The sequence below is a fragment of the Mustela putorius genome, unplaced genomic scaffold, assembly GCF_011764305.1.
Source record: "Mustela putorius furo isolate JIRA1106 unplaced genomic scaffold, ASM1176430v1.1 tig00003863_pilon_pilon_pilon, whole genome shotgun sequence".
Taxonomy (NCBI): Eukaryota; Metazoa; Chordata; class Mammalia; order Carnivora; family Mustelidae; genus Mustela; species Mustela putorius.
In genome coordinates this window covers 31,620,933-31,641,851 of record NW_025422015.1, presented here as the reverse complement: position 1 = coordinate 31,641,851, position 20,919 = coordinate 31,620,933, and the positions used below count along the sequence as shown (strand labels likewise).

The 20,919-nt window shown below is 37.6% G+C and overlaps 1 protein-coding gene across 2 annotated transcripts in view; it reads right to left on the bottom strand.

Moving 5' to 3' along the window:
• The window catches only part of TBC1D32 (TBC1 domain family member 32), a 247,479-nt gene that overhangs the window by 72,344 nt on the left and 154,216 nt on the right, over positions 1 to 20,919 (bottom strand). For both annotated transcript variants that reach the window (XM_045066413.1, XM_045066412.1), the window contains exons 24-26: positions 7,169 to 7,291; positions 6,002 to 6,110; positions 5,236 to 5,329 (exon numbers count right to left, since the gene is read on the bottom strand). In XM_045066413.1, coding sequence (XP_044922348.1) covers positions 5,236 to 5,329; positions 6,002 to 6,110; positions 7,169 to 7,291 — 326 coding nt within the window. The remainder of the gene's footprint in view (positions 1 to 5,235; positions 5,330 to 6,001; positions 6,111 to 7,168; positions 7,292 to 20,919) is intronic.

The window sequence follows — 20,919 nt, the reverse complement described above, 5'->3', positions numbered from 1 at the left end:
AGTAAAAATAATCACAAGAATAGATTTTGAGGGAGTATGAGAAGTTTATCTCTGATGTGTTAGGTTTGATGTGCTTATTAACCTTCCTAGCAGAGGTGTCAAGTAGGCAGTTAGATATGAATGCAGACTTCAGGGGAGGCATAGGGGTTAGATATATAAATCAGACAGCCCTCAGAATACTGGACAGTATTTTAATCATGAGATGTTCTCTAAGAGTAAGTAGTGCTAGAAAGACAGGCAACTAAGAACTGAGTCCTGGGGCACTCCAAAGTTTAGAGGTTAGAGGGAAGTTAAAGATCAAACAAAGATTCTCTAATTTCCCTTTCTGTATTTTCATTGTTAGTGTATAAGAAAGCCACTGATTTCTGTACATTGACTTTGTATGCTGCCACGTTGCTGAATTGCTGTATGAGTTCTAGTAGTTTGGGGGTGGAGCCTTTTGGGTTTTCCATATAAAGAATCATGTCATCTGCGAAGAGAGAGAATTTGACTTCTTCATTGCCAATTTGGATACCTTTTATTTCTCTTTGTTGTCTGATTGCTGTTGCTAGGACTTCTAATACTATGTTGAACAAGAGTGGTGAGAGTGGGCATCCTTGTCATGTTCCTGATCTCAACGGGTGTAAGCTTCTTCCCATTGAGGATGATATTTGCTGTGGGTTTTTCATAGATAGATTTGATGAAGTTGAGGAATGTTTCCTCTATCCCTATACTCTGAAGCGTTTTAATCAGGAACAGATGCTGGATTTTGTCAAATGCTTTTTTTGCATCAATTGAGAGGACCATGTGGTTCTTCTCTCTTCTCAAATTAATTTGTTCTATCACATTGATTGATTTGCGAATGTTGAACCATCCTTGTAGCCCAGGGATGAATCCCACCTGGTCATGGTGGATAATCTTTTTAATGTGCTGTTGGATCCTATTTGCTAGGATCTTATTGAGAATCTTAGCATCCATATTCATCAGTGATATTGGTCTGAAATTTTGGTAGGGTCTTTGCCTGATTTGGGGATCAGGGTAATGCTGGCTTCATAGAAAGAGTCTGGAAGTTTTCCTTCTGATTTCAAGCTTTACTACAAAGCTGTGATCACCAAGACTACATGGTACTGGCATAAAAACAGACACATAGACCAATGGAACAGAGCAGAAATCCCAGATATAGACCCTCAACTCAATGGGCAAATAATCTTTGACAAAACGGGAAAAAATATATAGTGGAAAAAAGACAGTCTCTTCAATAAATGGTGCTGGGAAAACTGGACGGCTATATGTAAAAGAATGAAACTCGACCATTCTCTTACACCATTCACAAAGATAAACTCAAAATGGATAAAAGACCTCAATGTGAGACAGGAATCCATCAGAATCCTAGAGGAGAACATAGGCAGTAATCTCTTCGATATCAGCCACAGCAACTTCTTTCAAGATATGTCTCCAAAGGCAAAGGAAACAAAAGTGAAAATAAACTTTTGGGACTTCATCAAAATCAAAAGCTTCTGCACAGCAAAGGAAACAGTCAACAAAACAAAGAGGCAACCCACGGAATGGAAGAAGATATTTGCAAATGACAGTACAGACAAAAGGTTGATATCCAGGATCTATAAAGAACTCCTCAAACTCAATACACACAAAACAGACAATCATATCAAAAAATGGGCAGAAGATATGAACAGACACTTCTCCAATGAAGACATACAAATGGCTATCAGACAATGAAAAAATGTTCATCATCACTAGCCCTGAGGGAGATTCAAATTAAAACTACATTGAGATATCACCTTACACCAGTTAGAATGGCCAAAATTAGCAAGACAGAAAACAACATGTGTTGGAGGGGATGTGGAGAAAGGAGAACCCTCTTACACTGTTGGTGGGAATGCAAGTTGGTGCAACCTGTACCCCAATGTTTATAGCAGCAATGGCCACAGTCACCAAACTGTGGAAAGAACCAAGATGCCCTTCAATGGACGAATGGATAAGGAAGATGTGGTCCATATACACTATGGAGTATTATGCCTCCATCAGAAAGGACGAATACCCAACTTTTGTAGCAACATGGACGGGATTGGAAGAGATTATGCTGAGTGAAATCAGTCAAGCAGAGAGAGTCAATTATCATATGGTTTCACTTATTTGAAGTGAGCGACATGGGGAGTTAGAAGAGAGGAGAAAGGAGTTGGGGATAATTGGAAGGGGAGGTGAACCATGAGAGACTATGGACTCTGATAAACAATCTGAGGGTTTTGAAGGGGCGGAGGGTGGGAGGTTGGGGTACCAGGTTGTGGGTATTATAGAGGGCACGGATTGCATGGAGCACTGGGTGTGGTACAAAAATAATGAATACTGTTATGCTGAAAGTAAATTAAAAAATAAATTTAAAAAAAAGAAAAAAAAATCAAACAAAGATTAGACAAAAGAATTTGCCAGAAACACCAGAGGAAAATCCCATCATGCATTTTCTAGAACCCAAGTGAAGAAAGTGTTAGAAAAAAAAGGGACGGAGTGAACATGTTGAATAATAATGTTAAGTCTAGCAGGATGAGGACTGATCTACACAGTACATTTAATCACAGTGTGATGATAGGGGTGAAAACCTAGTTAGCTTTGTGGATTCAAGAGAGAGCAGAAGGAGTTACTGGAATACCAAGATTACACAAATTCCTTCAAAGAATTTTGCATAAAAGAAAAAAAATTGACAGATTTAAGAGTAGATTCAAAGGAAGATATTTTAAATATGGAAGAATTAATAACAGGTTTTTGGTTCACAAAGAGTCACAATGGAGACCCATCCCCACCACTTCCCCAACAAAAAAAGAGCAATAAGGAAAATGGAGAACTGCTAGAAGCAGTATCCTTGAGAAGATGGAATGTAGTACATGGATGGAGAAGCTAGCCTTTGTAAGTTAACATTGGCAGTTTATTCATAGTAACGAAAATCCAAAATTGCAACAGATTCAGCTGAGTTGGTGTTTATCAGGAGCACGTGGAAGAGTTTTTCTTTGCTATTTCTTCCGTAATCTAGAAAACAAAATTATCATTGGATAGGATGGACAGGGATAAAGTGAAGGTTTGATGAGAGAGATTTTAAAATGGTCACCTAGGAGAATGGGAGAATGTGGACCCAGGGACACTGTGTATGACTGCCTGGCAGTACAATGGGCCCACTTGCAGTTAATGACCATTCTGCAGTTATCTTTTGGGCTAGTCAAATATATTATTATTACTCCCTTTTCTAAATCACTCACAAGAGTAGAGCAAGGAGTAAAATTTTATTCCTTTGAGCACCACTTCCTAGGAATTGATGATACATCTTCTTTCAGGGAAGTGTCCATTTAACCTTATTTTTCTTATCTTTGTCTTCCTTGTTCTGTTTAAAAATATAAGGGACATTTTTTTAAATTGAACTATTCTGAAAAACCAAATTATCAAATATGACAGTCACATAATGAAATTGAAAATGAACTTGTTAAAAAAATTAGTATTTGTTACCAAGTGAAATTTAGCAAAGATAACAATGCTTCATTGAAATAAGGAAAAGATCAGGAAAAGAGCTGGGGTACCAAGAATGGGCCATGTCTTAATGCACATTTTATATCCAATGCCTAGTGAAGCACCTGGTAATTAGGGAAGGGAAAATAAATGATGAAATCTACAACAACAAAATATAAAGGCATTAAGAAGACTGAAAGGATAGGAAAGCATGGGAGTGACTGAGAAAGGCTTGGGTTCACTGAAAGATGTGAGTCAGTGGGGAAAAGTGTTCAAACTGGTATTCTCTCAAGAGTTTCTTATTGAAAAATACTTCCTACCACTCACACATCTCTGAAATCAATAGTTTAGGCTGCACAAGAAGAAAACAAAGAAAAAATGTTTAGTGCATTATAAAGACAAATATTAAAAACTTTAGGGACACTTGGGTGGCTCAGCCAGTTAAACGTCTGTCTTCAGCTTAGGTCATGATCCTGGGGTCCTGGGATGAGAGAACGATGTTGGTAATCCCTGCTCAGCAAGGGGTCTGCTTCTCTCTCTCTCCCTCTGCCTCTTCCCCTGCTCATGTTCTCATGCTCTCTCTCTCAAATAAATAAAATCTTAAAAAAAATAAATTCAAAAAGCTCCCTTATGTTCTTTCTTTCTCTTTTCCTAAACTCTAAGTAGACAGAAATGAAAAAACAAAGCAACAAAACACAATTTTTGTTTCTATGCATCTTTGAAAAAGGTAATATATATCTTGAACACTGGATAGAAATAAAAACAATACATATCAATGAATGGCTTCTCTTAATTATTTGAAAGCAAGTAAATTTAGGGAAAAGTGGAAGACACATGAAAACCATTTTTTTCAACAATCACTCCATAAAATATCAACCTATGTTAAATGAATCTTTTTTTCTAGCACAACTTCAAGAATATTGAAGATCACATTGACATAAGATTTAACTTCTCAAATTAATGAGTAGTTTGATCATATATCTTCATATTTCATCTTGGAATTCTCTAATCTAAAAATGGCTGGAATTTTCATTGCTCTCACAATAGTCTTCAGCTACACTGGCCTTATGGTTGAACTTGGATTACCAGCTGTCTTACCTCTGGTTTCTCTTGCCCTGACACCAAATCTCAAACATCCTGAACTACTCACAGTTCTCTGAATATAATTTGCTCCTTTCAATCCTCTCTGCTGTTTTTCTCAGTCAAAAATGCTCTTATATTACCCAAAAAACACATATTTCATGCCTTGCATTAAACACTGATTTCTTTGGAAGGTGTCCTAGCAGGCTACACATATAACTATTTAGTTTCTATCATACTGCACTATCATATAATTATTTAATTGTATGTATTCTCCAAAAGTTCATGAACTCCTCTAAGGCAGACACCTGAACTTTTTTTATATTTATATAATTTATATAAATAGACCAGTCTTGAGGACACAGAACTAATGTATGGCACGCAGATACCAAAAAATATTACTCTGCTGAAAAAAGTCCTATGTATCCAGAACTCACCAATAATCATAATTCCTTTGTTTAAACCAAAAAAGGTTCTGATAAGAATTATTCAGTAGCATACAAATAATTTAGTAAGAAATTTACATAGAAATAAGCATAAATGTATCCACATACACAAGCTGTATGAGAAATAGTATTAATCTCCCATAACGATACATTTTCTTTTTTTCAAATTATAACCATAAAAGCACTAACATAACATGGCAGTTGATGGTAAATATCTCACCTTGTTTTAGATCAGCATTACTTGTAACTTCTGAGAGATAGCAGTCTGGTAAAGGATATGAAGAAAACATGGGCCAAGGATATGGATCATCACCCTAAAAAAGAAAACAAATGACTTCAGGAAATATTATTAAATACTGAATTTTAAGGCTTTCTGAAACACTAAAGTGGTTATTGTTTCATAGGCATGAGAATTGTAGCCTAACTAACCAAAAGCTATGTGACAATTATAATTCAATTCTCCAAAGGATAATAACTAAAATGAAATGTAATACATGGTAACTTGTTTTAGCAACTAGGACTGATAATGACAGCCTAATTATTTTTTTTCCATGAAAGAGAAATTAAAGTCTTCAGAAGAAACCTGTATTTCCTATATTGAAATAGGAAGCAAATTCAAAAAACCAAACTGTTTATCTCATATTGTCAATTATTTCTATCTCATCTTTCCCAGGCTAACAGAGCAAAAATGCACTTAATTTAAAAAAAAAAAAAAAGCCCCTTCAAGAGAAAGCCAATGTCTATGAATATTGATGGAAGGAGAAGTACTCAATATTGCTAATTAAATACAAAAAATACATTCACTAATAAAAATTAGGTATCATGAATAACAAAGACATCAAAAGTAAACATCACACAGAAAAATGACAACTTTTTAATGAAATAATAGCCTATCCTGCATCACAAAGAATACTACTTCATTTCAAAGTGTTTACTTGTATCCTACAGCTTCTCTACTAACAAAGATTCCTCTTTACCCTACTCACCTTCTCTAGTGCCCTTGGAGGCAAAATTCGTTCCATGGGTCCACCAATAAAATTTATTCTAACAAGAACATGATTTCTCTCTACTGATAAGCCATCAATTATGAAATTCCTGAAAAATAAACATATCAATTTTATTATCTTAATTGAATATGATTTAATTCCAAAATCAAATCAGTGGAATATAAAGAAAAAATAAAATTTTCTATAGAAAAGTTTAGAAAATGATTAACAATGTATCACTTAGAAAGGGCTAAATTCTCCTTATCTTACAGCTTTCTTTGTCAGAAAGCAAAAAACTGATGGAGATATAACTACTAAAATGAGATAAATGATACTATAAAATAATATTTTCTTGTGAAATGTTACTGCATTTAAAGAAATGGAATTAAGATCTACATTATTTCCACAATGACTTTTTCACTTTTTTAGGAAAGGTTTTGTTGGGTTCTAGACCCAGTGCCTTAAATTCAAAATCTAAATGTTGCTTTTGAGCACATTCCACACTTCCTGCAGCTGTTAATATCACCCTTCTGTATCAAATCTAGAGAATCCAGTAATGTTCCTGGGCTTCTATATTCTTCTAAAATTGAGCTAGAATGGAAGAACATTTTTTTTTTTAAATACAGACATGAAAACAGTACCAGATATTGAATGTGTATTCAATAAATGTCAGCCAAACTGAGGTAATGACAAGTAAAATAGAAAAAAAAATCAAGATATTACCATAACCTTGTTTTGCAATAATCAGAAATTATGAATGTGAACTAACATAATTAAGAGAATGGGGTAAAGAGTAACTCTGTAATGGACAATAAATCAAACATTTTGTTTAGTGAGTCAACTTACACTCCAGCCTGAATTTAAAGGTGATAGAACTTCATGGAACCATCAATAAAATCAGGTCTTTAAAAAAAATGCTAAATGAAACAAAAACTCAGAAAGCAGTACCGTTCAATCCTCCAAACAAACACCTATCATAATCTTCCGAGTGGTGACATTTGTATTTTCATTGCTTTTTACTCAGTTTTTTAAATATATTGAATTCAGATAGGGGAAAAACATGAAACTACATATACAAAACCACTGCCTTAACAGAGAATCTATAAAGAAAACTATTGTTAATAATATTGTCTTAACAGTTTTTTTGGTTTTCTTTTTTGTTTTTACCTATGACTTTCAGAGGTCTCTAAGATATTTTCTTCTTGAGCATTTAGTAACACTTCAGATACTTGATACTGAGCCTCTAGTAGAAGAAGAGTGTCTAGATCACAGCATACCACACTTAATAACCTATATAAAAAAGAACAATAAAAAACAGATTTTATAAAATATATTCTAAAAGCTTTCTTGGTGTCTCAAAATAATACCTACACATGAGAACACAAACTTTATGACAAAGATCACAATTACTTCAAATAGATTTGCAATCAGTTAGATTATTAACATACTTCAAAAGTTTTTCTCATCGGAATATTATTTAAAGACTGTGGGTAACTTCTAGTCCAGTTTTTCTTAAAAAAGTATCTAAATCCAGGAATAGCACATTCTCAACAGCTAATTTGAAAACTGAACATTAGCAAATCCATAAAAACTGTAAATTGTCACCATTTTTTATCAGCAATTAATTACATAAGGAATAACAGAAGCATTTGCTACCAAACCAGGAAATGTTCACCAGGTGAAACATCAATGGCTAACTTTATAATTTTCCAATAAAGCTGAGAGCACCAAAACACACTGATCTCTCCCTAAACATGCATGATTTCTACCTGTCTCTCAATAGTGGTAAGAGAGACAGGTGGAAATCATGTGGCTCCTATTGTGATGAAAGAGGACATATACTGAACAATCTGTGAAATATTTTTGCCAAAAAAACTGAACCTGAAATTAACCAATTACTATACATTACACTATCAGTTTACAAGAAATACAAAAATCACAGAAATATTTTAAAAGATGATCTCAAGGAGGAAACAGTCAACCAAATCCAGAATTTGAAAAATCACATCTCATATAACATTTCTTTAGGGGAAAAAATTGTGAAAAACAGGTAAGGTAACTTATAAGTTAAAAGCAAAATATATTTTTAAAAGATTTTATTTATTTGACAGAGAAAGAGAGAGAGAGAGAGAGACCACAAGTAGCCAGGCAGAGAGAGTGGGGGAAGCAGGCTCCGGGCTGAGCAGAGCAATGCAGGCCTTGATCCCAGGACCCTGAGATCACGACCTGAGCCGAAGGCAGAGGCTTCAACCACTGAGCCACCCAGGCACCCCTAATAGCAAAATATTAAGCAAATGTGAAGATTTGGTTCTGACTGTGATTCAAGCAAAAACTGTAAAGTGCATTTTTGAGTCGCACAGGAAAATATGGGATAGGTACTAGAGGAGATCAGGAATATGGTGTTAAGTTAGCTATAACAATGACAAAATGGTAATTTTTTTTTGTTTTTTATAAACATGTCTTATACGTTAGAGATACACACTGAATTTTCTTTTTAAAATTATTATGTTAGTCACCATACAGTACATCATTAGTTTTGGCTGTAGTGTTCCATGATTCATTGCTTGCATATACCACCCAGTGCTCCACGCAATACGTGCCCTCCTTAATATCCATCAATGGGCTAACCTATCGTGCCACCACCCTCCCCTCTAAAATCCTCAGTTTGTTTCATGAAGTCCATAGTCTTCCATGGGTCTTCTCTCCTATCCCCCTTCCCTCAGTTTTCCCTTCTTTCTCCTAATGTCCTCCATGCTATTCCTTACCATATGATAATTATCTTTCTCTCTTTGACTTATTTCACTCAGCAAATCTCCTCTAGTTCCATCCATGTTGATGCAAATGTTGGGTATCCATCCTTCCTGATGGCTGAGTAATATTCCATTGTATATATGTATCACATATTCTTTATCCATTCATCCACTGAAGTATCTTGGCTCCTTCCACAGTTTGGCTATTGCAGACATTGCTGCTATGAACATTGGGGTGCATGTGCCCTTTCTTTGTACTATGTCTGATTCTTTGGGGTAAATACGCAGTAGTGCAATTGCTGGGTCATAGGGGAGCTCTATTTTTAATTTTTTGAGGAACATTCACACTGTTTTCCAAAGGGACTGTACCAACTTGCATTTGAACCTATAGTGTAAGAGGGTTCCCCTTTCTCCAGAACCTCTCCAACATTTGTTGTTTCTTGCCTTGTCAATTTTTGCCATTCTTACTGGTGCAAGGTGGTATCTCAATGTGGTTTTGATTTGCATTTCCCTGATGGCTAATGATGATGAACATCTTTGCATGTGTCTGTTAACCATTTACAAGTCTTCTCTGGAGAAGTGTCTGTTCATGTCTTCTGTCCATTTTTTGAGCAGGTTATTTGGGTTTTTTTAGGTGTGCAATTTGAGAAGTTCCTTATAGATATTGGATACCAGCCCTCTTCTGTAGTGTCACTTGCAAATATCTTCTCCCATTCTATGGGTTGCCTCTTTAGTTTTGTTGACTGTTTCCTTTGCTGTGCAGAGGCTTTTTATCTTGAGGAAACCCAAAAAGTTCATTTCCACTTTTGTTTCACTTGTCTTTGGAGATGTGTCTTCAAAGAAGTTGCTGTGGCCAATGTCGAAGAGTTTATTGCCTATGTTCTTCTCTAGGATTCTGATGGATGCCTGTCTCACACCAAGGTCTTTCATCCATTTTGAGTTTTATGTTTGTGTATGGTTTAAGAGAATGATTGCATTTCATTTTTCTGTATACAGCCAACCAATGTTCCCACCACCATTTATGGGACAGGCTGTCTTTTTTTCTTGGATATTTTCCCCTGTTTTGTCAAAGAGTTGAGAGTCCCTATCTGGTCTCTCTGTTCCATTAGTCCATATGTCTGTTTTTCTGCCAGTACCATGCTGTCTTGGTGATCACAGCTTTGTAACATAGCTTCAAATCAGGCAACAGGATGCCCCCAGCTTTGTTTTTCTTTTTCAATATTCCTTGGCAGTTCAGGGTCTTTTCTAGTTCCATACAAATTTTAGGATTGTTTGTTCCTACACCTTGAAAAATGCCTTTGGTATTTTGATGGCGATGGTGTTGAAAGTATAAACTGCTTTGGGTAGCACAGACTTTTTAACAATACTTATTCCTCTGATCCATGAACATTGAAAGTTTTCCCATCTTTTTTGTCTTCTTTGATTCCTTTCAGGAGTGTTCTGTAGTTCTTAAGGTATAGCTCCATTAGCTCTTTGGATAGGTTTATTCCCAGGTATCTTATGGTTTTTGGAGCTACTGTAAATGGAATCGATTCTTTAATTTCTCTTTCTACAGTTACATAAGGTCTGTGCAACTGATTTCTGTGCAACTGATTTCTGTGCATTAGTTTTGTATCCTGCCACATTATTGTTTTAGGAGTTCTAGTGAATTGGGGGTTAAGTCTTTTGGATTTTCCACATAAGGAATCATGTCATATTCGAAGAGAGAGAGTTTGACTTCTTCTTTGCCAATTTGATACTTTTAATTTCTTATTGTTGTCTGATTGCTATTGCTAGGACTTCTAGCATTATGTTGAACAGTAATGGCTCGAGTGGGCATTCTTGCTGTGTTCCTGATCTTGAGGAAAAGGCTGTCAGCTTTTACCCATTGAGAATGATATTCATTGAGGGTTGTTCATAGGTGGATTTTATGAAATTGAAGAATGCTCCCTCTATCCCTATACTATGAAGAGTTTTAATCAGAAAATGATGCTGTATTTCATCAAAGGCTTTTTCTGCATCAATTGAGAGGACCATGTGGTACTTCTCTCTTCTCTTATTGATTTGTCCTATCACATTGATTGATTTGCAATTTTGAACCACCCTTGCATCCCAAGATTCAATTTCACCTGGTCATGGTGGATAATCCTATTAATGTACTGTTGGACCATATTAGCTAGGATCTTGTTGAGAATCTTGGCATCCATATTCATCAGGGATATTGATCTGAAATTCTCCTTTTTGATGGGGTCTTTGCCTGGTTTGGGGATCAAGGTAATGCTGGCCTCATAGAAAGAGTATGGAAGTTTTCCTTCTATTTTTTGAAATACCTTCAGGAGAAGAAGTATTACTTCCTCTTTGAATGTTTGGTAGAATTCTCCAGGGAAATCATCAGGTCTTGCACTTTTGTTTTTTGGAAAGTTTTTCAATCTTTTTACTGGTTATTGGTCTATTCAGGTTGTCAATTTCTTCCTGTTTCAGTCTTGGCAGTTTATAGGTTTCCAGGAACATATCCATTTCTTTGTTTGTTTAACTTATTGGCATATAGCTGTTGAAAATAATTTCTGATAACTGTTTTTATTTCCTTGGTGTTAGTCGTGATCTCTCCCCCTTCATTCATAATTCTATTAATTTGGGTCCTTCTCTTTTCTTTTGGATAAGTCTGATCAGTGGTTTATTGACTTATTAATTCTTTCAAAGAACTAGCTTCTAGTTTCATTTGTTCTACTGTATTTCTGGTTTCTAATTCAATGATCCCTGTTCTAATCTTATTTCCCTTCTCCTGCATGGCTTAGGCTTTATTTGTTGTTCTTACTCTAGGTTTTTTTTTTTTTTTTTGAAGATTTTATTTGTCAGAGAGAGAAAGAGAGAGAGAGCAAGCAAGCATGCGCACAACCAGGCAGAGGCAAATAGAGAGGCAGGCTCCCCACTGAGCAAGGAGCCTGATGTGGGACTCAATCCCAGGACCCTGGGATCATGACCTGAGCTGAAGGCAGTAGCTTAACCAGCTGAGCCACCCAGGCATCCCATTACTCTAGTTCTTTAAAGTGTAAAGTTAATTTGTGTATTCTGGATTTTTCTGTTTTTTTTTTAAGTGAGGCTTGGATGACTATGTATTTCCCCTTAAGGACTGCCTTTGCAGTATCCCACAGGTTTTGGACCAATGTTTCATTTTCATTGGTTTCCATGAATTGCTTCCATGAATTGTTTAAGTTCTTCTCCGATTTCAACATTCTTAAGCAGGATGGTCTTTAGCTTCCAAGTGATTGAATTTGCTCCAAACTTTTTCTTGTAATTGAGTTTCAGTTTCAAAGAACTGTGGTCTGTGAATATGCAGGGAATAGTCTCAATCTCTTGGTATTGTTTGAGACCTGATTTGTGACCATGCAGGTGGTCTATTCTGGAGAAAGTTTTATTATGTGCACTCCTGAAGAATGACTATTCTGTTTTTTTAGGGTGGAATGTTCTGTATATGTCTATGAGGTCCATCTGGTCCAATGCGTCATTCAAACAAAGCTCTTGTTTCTTTGTTGATTTTCTGCTTAGATAATCTATCTGTTGTTGAGAGTGGAGTCTTGAGGTTTCCTACTATTAATGTATTATTATCAATAGGTCTCTTTATTTTGGATAAAAGTTGGTTTATGTAGTTGGCTGCTCCCATGTTGGGGGCATAGATATTTACAATTGTTAGATTCTCTTGTTGGATAGACCCTTTAACAATGATAAAGTGTCCTTCTGTGGCTCTAACTGCAGTCTTTAGCTTAAAATCTAATTTGTCTGATATGAGAATTGCTACCCCAGCTTTCTTTTGAGGTCTACTGGCATGAGAAATGGTTCTACATCCCTTCACTTTCAGTCAGGACGTATCTTTAAATTTAAAATGAATCTCTTATAGACAGCATATAGATGGGCCATATCTTTTTATCCAATCTGCAACCCTGTGCTGTTTCATGGGAGCATTTAGGCCACTCATGTTAAGAGTGATTATTGAAAGATACAATTTTACTGTCATCCTGTTGCCGGGGAAATTCTTTTTTCTACAGATTGTCTCTGTAAATTTCTATTCTATATCACTCTTGGGATCTTTCTCCTTTTATAGAACCCACCCCTTAACATTTCTTGCAGGGACAGCTTGGTGGTCACATATTCTTTAAGTTTCTGCTGGTCTTGGAACCTCCTTTTCTCTCCACCCATTCTGAATGACAGCCTTGCTGGATAAAGTATCGTTAGCTGCATGTTTTTCTCACCTAGTATCCTGAATATGTCTTACTAGCCTTTTCTGGCTTGCTAGGTCTCTGTGGACAAGTCTGATGTTATTCTGATACTCCTCCCTCTGTGCATAAGAAATCTCCTGGGGTGCCTAAGTGGCTCAGTCAGTTAAGCATCTGCCTTCAGCTCAGGTTAAGATCCTGTAGTCCTAGAACCAAGCACCATGTCAGTCTCCCTCCTCAGTGGAGAGCTTGCTTCTCCCTCTCCCTCTGCTACTCCCCCTTCTTATGTTCTCTTTCTCTCACTCTTGCTCTATCTCAAATAAATTACTTAAAAGAAAAGAGAGAAAAGAAAAGAAAAGAGAAATCTCCTCCCTCTCCCCACTTTCAAGATTGTGTCTTTGGATCTAAGATTTGCACATTGTACTATTATATGCCATGACGTCAGTCTCATCTCATTGATCTTGGGAGGGCCCTCCCTGCCTCTTGCACACAAATGCTTGTTTCATTCCCCAGATTAGGGAAGTTCTCAGCTATGATTTGCTCAAATATGTCTTCTAGACCTTTCTCTCTCTCCACCCCCTCGGGGGTCCCAATAATTCTGATATTGGAACATTTAATTGAGTCACTAATCCCTCTCAGTTTGATTCCTTGGGTTTTAATTTGTTTCTCCCATGCTGCTTCAGTTTCCCTCTCTTCTACCATCTTATCCTCTAGCTCACTAATTAATTCTTCTGCCTCACTTACCCTGGCAGTCAGAGTATCCAGTTTAGACTGCATTTCATTCAAAGCATTTTTAACTTCAGCCTGATTAGATCTCATTTCTGCTCTGAGAGATCCCATATTGTCATTAATATTTTTCTCAAGCCTAGATATCATGTTGATACTTATTAGTCTGAAGTCTATTTCTGACATCTTGGTTATGTCTGTATCCATTAGGTCTGTGACAGAAGCCACAGTCTCTGAATCCTTCCACTGTTGGGGATTCCTCCTCTTAGTCATTCTGTTGAGGGGTGGTTGAGGGAATGTACAGAGTCCAAATTACTGCCCACAACCCAATCAAGATGCATCGGTTTTATAGGGACCTTAAGGTTGTCAGCCTCTTGTTCTTCCAGTCTGCCTTCTGGGGGAGGGGCCTGTCATGCTTGTTACCCAGGCAACCCTGTTTGGGTGTGAGCTGCCCTTCCCCCGTGTAGGGGGATGAGCTAGCTCAGTTAAAACCAGTTTTCAGGGGCTCTTTCCCTCTGGTGGCCTTCCCTGGCAGCTTTGTCCATCTCTTCCAAGAGTCAGAGCAGAAGCGACCATATCCAAACTTCTGTCTCAAAACAGAGAGATCCCAGTCTGTTTTCCAGAGAGCCCTCAAGGCCACACTGCCTTTGTTTCTGTCTGTGCTGCTACAAACTGCAGCACCCTGGGTTGTGTGTCCTGGGAGCAGCACTCCCAGCCCTCACTCCCAGGGCCTGGCACTCCTTTTTTCTTTGTGGTTCTAAAATCATAAGCTGCCTGCAGTTTACATGTGTGCTCCAGGTTTTCTCAGTCTAGAGGGTGCCCTAAAGTCCTTTCGCCACTACTACCAGTCTGACAGTCTGTGCCTGGTCCACAGTGTCAGAGGTTTTGCTTTCCTGGTGCAAGATCATGGAGGCTTCCTTCCCCTTCCATTTATCTTCTGATATCTGCCCACAGAATCACAGTTCCCTGCTTCATACCTCAAGACCAACCACTGGAGATATTCTGTTTGTAGAGATCCTGATATATCTTCTTACATGTAAGGCATATTTCGTGGGTGGTCTGGTATATATCCAGCTCAATTCAGGGGACTGGTTGAAATAAGGTAACCTATTCCTCTGTCATCTTTTCTCTTCCCCATACTGAATTTTCACAGGTAAAATGACATATCTGGAATTTGCTTTAAAATACTTATGAAAAAAATGTGTATATGGGAGCAGAAGAGAGATAAAACAAGATTGGAAAATACTGATAATTGATAAAAATAAGTAAGATACATGAAACTTTCATTATATCATCGCTCTTTCTACTTTTTATATATTTAAAAATTCTGTGATAAAAAAGTATATTAAAAAAATGATGTGAAGGCAACACAAGGTGGTTATGATAGATTAAGTGGTTAGGGAAAATTTCTCTGGAAGGTGGCATTTGAGGAAATGCCAGGAGGTCCAAGAAGAAACCAACTTTGTAATCTTGCATTTCCTTATTTATCTTAGAGTTATATTCAAACATGAGCATAAAGTCATACTTATAAGAGTGGTCATAAGAGCAAATAAAAAATTTTAAGCATCCATTCACAGCACAAAGTTCAAATGTTTGGAGTAGATTTTATAGTGTTATACTATGCAGATATTAGAACAAAGCAACTATATATGTTTAAAAAAAGAATTATCTTCAAAGCATGTTAAGTGAAGAAAGAGAGGCACAAAACATTGTATATAGCTGTAGCATTTGAACAAAAGTGAAATATACAATTTGAATATACACAAATATGTATTTGGAGGGTTTTTTTTTTAAAGATTTTATTTATTTTAAGAGAGAGAGAGAGTATGTGTACAATAACAGGTGTTTAGGCAGAGGGAGAGGGAGAAAGAATATTAAGCTTTGAGCCAATGTGTGGCTGCATCCCATGACTCTAAGATCATGACCTGAGACAAAATTAAGAGTCAGATGCTTAATTGACTGAGTCACCCAGGTGTCCCTAAATACATATATGTTTTTACACAGACTCTCCAAGGACAAAATAATTGTTAAGAATTGTTAGTTAAAAAAAAAAAAGAAGAAGAAGAAGAAGAATTGTTAGCTTTCAGGAAGGGAAGGAGATCTGAGTAACTGGAGAGGTACATATTTCTCAGTAAATATCTTTTACTGTTTTTGAATTTTGACACAATTTCATGTTTTACCTATTCAATAGCATCCATAGGGGAAAAAAAAATGTTTGGTAGATGCCTTTAAGAGTCAACAATGGCAAAAGAGTTAAAATCGTGGAATAGTAGGAAGACCTTAGGCTTCCTTCATCCCTCAAACACAGCTAGATAATTATCAAGTCATTCTGAACACCAAGGAAATCAATCTGGGGACTGAGAGAATAGACTGCACAACTAGAGGGAGAAAAGAGGCCACACTGTGGAAGGTAGGAGGTGTGGTGATGTGATTTGGGGAAGAAAATAATTGTGGGTGCTGCAGAGAGGAGAGAGCCGTGATAATGAAGAGACGAAAGAGAGGACAGAGCAAGACAGAGAGAAAGCAGCACACAGGGGACTGCACAAAAACACCTTCCCAAAAATACTGAGTGGGAAACTAAGAGGGGCTGATTCGCCCAAGTTTTTATAAACAGTGAAGCCAAAAATCTGAAGTTTTAGAAGTCCATACCACTGCCAAGATAAACCTGGGGGGCACAGCAGTGCTCCTGTAGAGAAGCATGTTAGAGGCCCTGGAGTTGATGGCATGCTCTGAGGATCCCCTGAGTCATGTTGGGAGAGAGTTCCCCTTCTTGATGTACATTTGGGAGAGGTGACACTGTCTCATGAGACAAAAGAGCACAGCCTTAAGTGCCATTTAGCTGCCCTGTTCATTAGCATATGAGCAGAGATGCTGCTAAAGGCAGCTAATCTGGATGTGGGCTTTTTGCTACACTTTACCATAAACTCCAAACCCCTACACTGTTGTGCAACTGCTTTTCTGGGACAAACCAGTACTAGCCACAGATCCTCTCCCCAGTTGATCAGTGCCAGGTTCCTAAAATTTGGAGCTTTGAAAACCCAGCTGCAAGCCTGAGATAAAACACAGGAGCCGTTGCTGGCTTGGACACAGGTAGACAAAGAGGAGATTGTCTGCTCTCCTGTGAGGGCTTCCCGAATAGTGGTGCATGAACTCCCCCATCTAGAAACAAGAGCAGGCTGATACCATTTTTCACCCCTCCCATCAGCATAGAAGGACTTCAGCAAGGGGCACAGTATACACAGTTGAGGTTTGAGCAGCTTACACCACACCCTGCCTGCTGGGCCCTGCAAGTGCCTTTTCAATAGAGCAAGTATAATTGAGAGCCAGAGCAACGACAGGCCCCTCCCCCAGAAGACCACCACAAACACCCTGCATGTACCAAGTCCACTAATAATAGAGTGAAACAAACCTTTAGATCTAGTGGAAATAAGACCAGGCACAGCTTTTCTAACATGCAAATGACAGATGGAGGTCAAAATACCAAGATGGAGGAATTCATCCCAAAACAAAGAACAAGAAGAGGTCATGGGCAGGGAGCTAATCAAAATAGGTATAAATAATATGCCTGAACCAGAATTTAAAACAACAGTCATAAGGATACCAGCTGGGCTTGGGGAATGCACAGAAAAAAAAAAAGAGAGAGAGAAACCCTTACTACAAATATAAAAGACCTAAAAATGAGTCAAGCTGAAATAAAAAGTGCAATAAGCAAGATTAAACAAAGTGGATGTAATGAACACAAATATGGAAGAAGCAGAAGAATGATTAAGTGATATAGAAGACAGGATTATGGAAAATAATGAACCTGAAGAGAAGTGGTAAAGAATAATATTGGATCATAAATGTAGCCTTAGGGAATTCAGTGGTTACATAAAGCATAATAACAAACATATCATAGGAGTCCCAGAAGAGTAAGAGAAGAAAAAAGGAAAAGGAGGCAGGTTTATTTGAGCAAATTATAGCTGAAAACTACCCTAAATCTGGGGAAAGAAACAGACACCCAAATCAAGGAGGCACAGAGAACTCCAATCAGAATCAACAAAAGCCTGCCAACATCAAGATATATGTAGTAAAATTTGCAACATACACAGATAAAGGAAGAATCCTGAAGGCAGCAAAGGAATAGAAATCACTAATCTACAAAGACAAATCAGGTTCAAGTGGACCACTCCACAGAAATCTGACAAGTCAGAAGAAAGTGGCATGATATATTCAGTGTGCTGAATGGGGAAAATCTGCAGCAAAGAATATTTTATCTAGCAAGGCTGTCACTCAGAATCAAAGGAGAGGTAGAGTTTCCCAGATAAACAAAAACTAAAAGAGCTCATGAACACTAAATCAGCCTCCCAAGAAATATTAAAGGGGATTCTTTGAGAGGGAAAGAAAAACAAAAAGCAAAAAGGCCTGAAAGAAAAGAAAATATACAGAAACAACAAATTTACAGGTATTACAATGGCACTAAATGTATATCTATCAATAATCAATGTAAATGTAACAAAGCATATCAGAATGGATCATCAGAAGACACAGCATATCAGAATGGATAAAAAAAAACACAAAACAAACAAACAAAGAAAAACAAAACAAGATCCATCTGCATGTTGTCTAATAAGAGATTCATTTTAGAGCTAAAGATACCTCTAGATTGAAAGTGAGGGGATGAAGAAATATCTATCACACTAATGGACATCAAAAGAAAGTCAGAGTAGCCATAATTATATCAGACAAACTAGATTTTTAAACCAAAGACTGTAACAACAGATGAAGAAGGGCACTATATCATAGTAAAGGGGTCTAGCAAGCCAAAAGATCTAATAACTGTAAAAATTTATGTCCCCAAACTGGGAGTACCCAAATATATAAATCAACTAATGACAAACATAAAGAAACAGTAATAGTAGGAGACTTTAATACCCCACTTCAGCAATGAATAGACCATCTAAGCAGAAAATCAACAAGGAAATAATGGCTTCAAATGACACACTGGACCAGATTGACTTAACATACATATTCAAAACATTTCAATCTAAAGCAACAGAATACATTCTTTTCCAGTACACATGGAACATTCTCCAAAATAGACTACATACAGAGTCACAAATCAGGCCTTAGCAAAAAAAAAAAAAAAAAGATTGATATGAATCCTTTCTAGCCACAATGCTATAAAATGTGAAGTTGACCACAAGAAAAAATTTGGAAAAACCACAAAGACATGGAGGTTAAGGAACATCCCATTAAAGAATGAATGTTTTAACCAGGAAATTAAAAAAGAAATTAAAAAATACAGATGAAAACATGACAATCCAGAACCTTGCGATACAGCAAAGACAGACCTAACGGGGAAGTATATAACAATATAAGTCTACTTCAAAAAGTAAGGAAAGTCTCAAATACACAACCTAACATTGTACCTAAAGGAGCTAGAAAAGAAACAGCAAATAAAGCCTAAAGCCAGCACAAGAAGGGAAATAATGATTAGAACAGGAATAAACAAAATAGAAACAAACAAAAACAGTAGAAAAGATCAATGAAACTAAGAGGTTGTTCTTCAAAAGAAATAATAAAATTGATGAACCTCTGATGATGGAATGAAAAAACTCATTTTTCAGAGTGAACTTATGTAAAAGAAAAGAGAAAAAAACCCAATAAATAAAATCACAAAGGAGAACTCATAACCAACACCACAGAAAACAATTATTAAGAGAATATTATAGGGGCACCTGGGTGGTTCAGTGGGTTAAGCCTCCACCTCCAGATCAGGTCATGATCTCAGGGTACTGGGATCGAGCCCAGCATCGGTCTCTCTGTTCAGCAGGGAGCCTACTCCCCCTTTCTCTGCCTGCTGCTCTGTCTAGTTGTGATCTCTCTCTCTGTCAAATAAATAAATAAAAATCTTTTAAAATTTTTAAAAATATAAAAAATAATAAAATTTTTAAAAAGAGAATATTATGAAAAATTAAATGCCTAGAAAATTGGGCAATCTGGAAGAAATGGACAAATTCCCAGAAACATACAAATTACCAAAACTGAAACAGAAATAGAAAATTTGAACAGACCCATAACCAGCAAAGAAACTGAATCAGTAATAAAAAATCTGCCGACAAAAAAGTCCATGACCAGATAGCTCCCCAAGGAAATTTTTCCAGACATTTAAATAAGAGTTAACAATGAAATGACTGGGTGGCTCAGTCAGATGAATGTCAGAATCTTGGTTTCAGCTCAGATCACGATCTTGGAGTCATGAGATAAAGCCCCATGCTGAGCTTCACTCTCAGCAGGGAGTCTGCTTGAGATTTTCTCTCCCTCTCCCATTGCCTCTCCCCAGTACATGTGCACACTCTCTCTAAAATAAATAAATCTTGAGAAGGGGCAAGATGGCAGAGAAGTAGGAGACCCAGTTTCAACCAGTCCCCTACAGTGAGCTAAATATCTACCGGCACACTCTGAACACCCATGAAATCAGCCTGAGATGTAGGATTATACACTTCTGGATCTCTACGGGGCAGAAAAAACCAGTGGAGAGGTAAAGCAGAGTGGGAATGCTTGGACTGATACTGGAGGATAAGAATAAGGGGGAGGGAGCCACCAGAAGTGACCCATTGGAAAGTAATACCCCAACAGGAAAGTGCCATGTGGTTGGGGACTAGTATTAACTTGGAGTTTGGTTGAAAGCACTCAGAGAGACTTAAAAAGACTGAAAGGTTGAAAGACTCAAAAAGATAAAAGATCTTAAGCAGAAAATGGTGGAATCGGGTGGTCACAGGCATAGGCCTAAGCCCACAGACCCAGGATGGCCACTGCACATTACCACCCATGCCAGAGAGAGTGCAGCGGAGCCTCCAGATCCTGGTCCCTAAGCCCCTGGCTGTGAACTGCTTGCACCACTGCTCGGCTGGGTGCATTTGCTCCCACGTGTAAGGCAGTCTGGTGGGCACTCTCTAGAACCACACCCTTTTACGCTCTGCGCAACCCGGGTCTGACCCACTCCCTGCCTGTTCCTGAGAGAGCTCTGTGCAGGCACTAGTTGATGATCTCTAGGACTGGCTGAGGGTCTGGACACTCCCAGTCTCTGCCTGAAGGAACTTAGCACAATCTCTAGTCGGCATCCCTCAGGGACGGCAGCCTTCTGTGACCTGGGTGACTGAGCACACCCAGCAGCATAGGCCTGGTCCCCAGACAGCAGTCCTGGCAAAGGCAGCCACTGGAAGCGAGCTCCGTGGACCACTATCTTGCAGTTTTAGCGGCATGAATG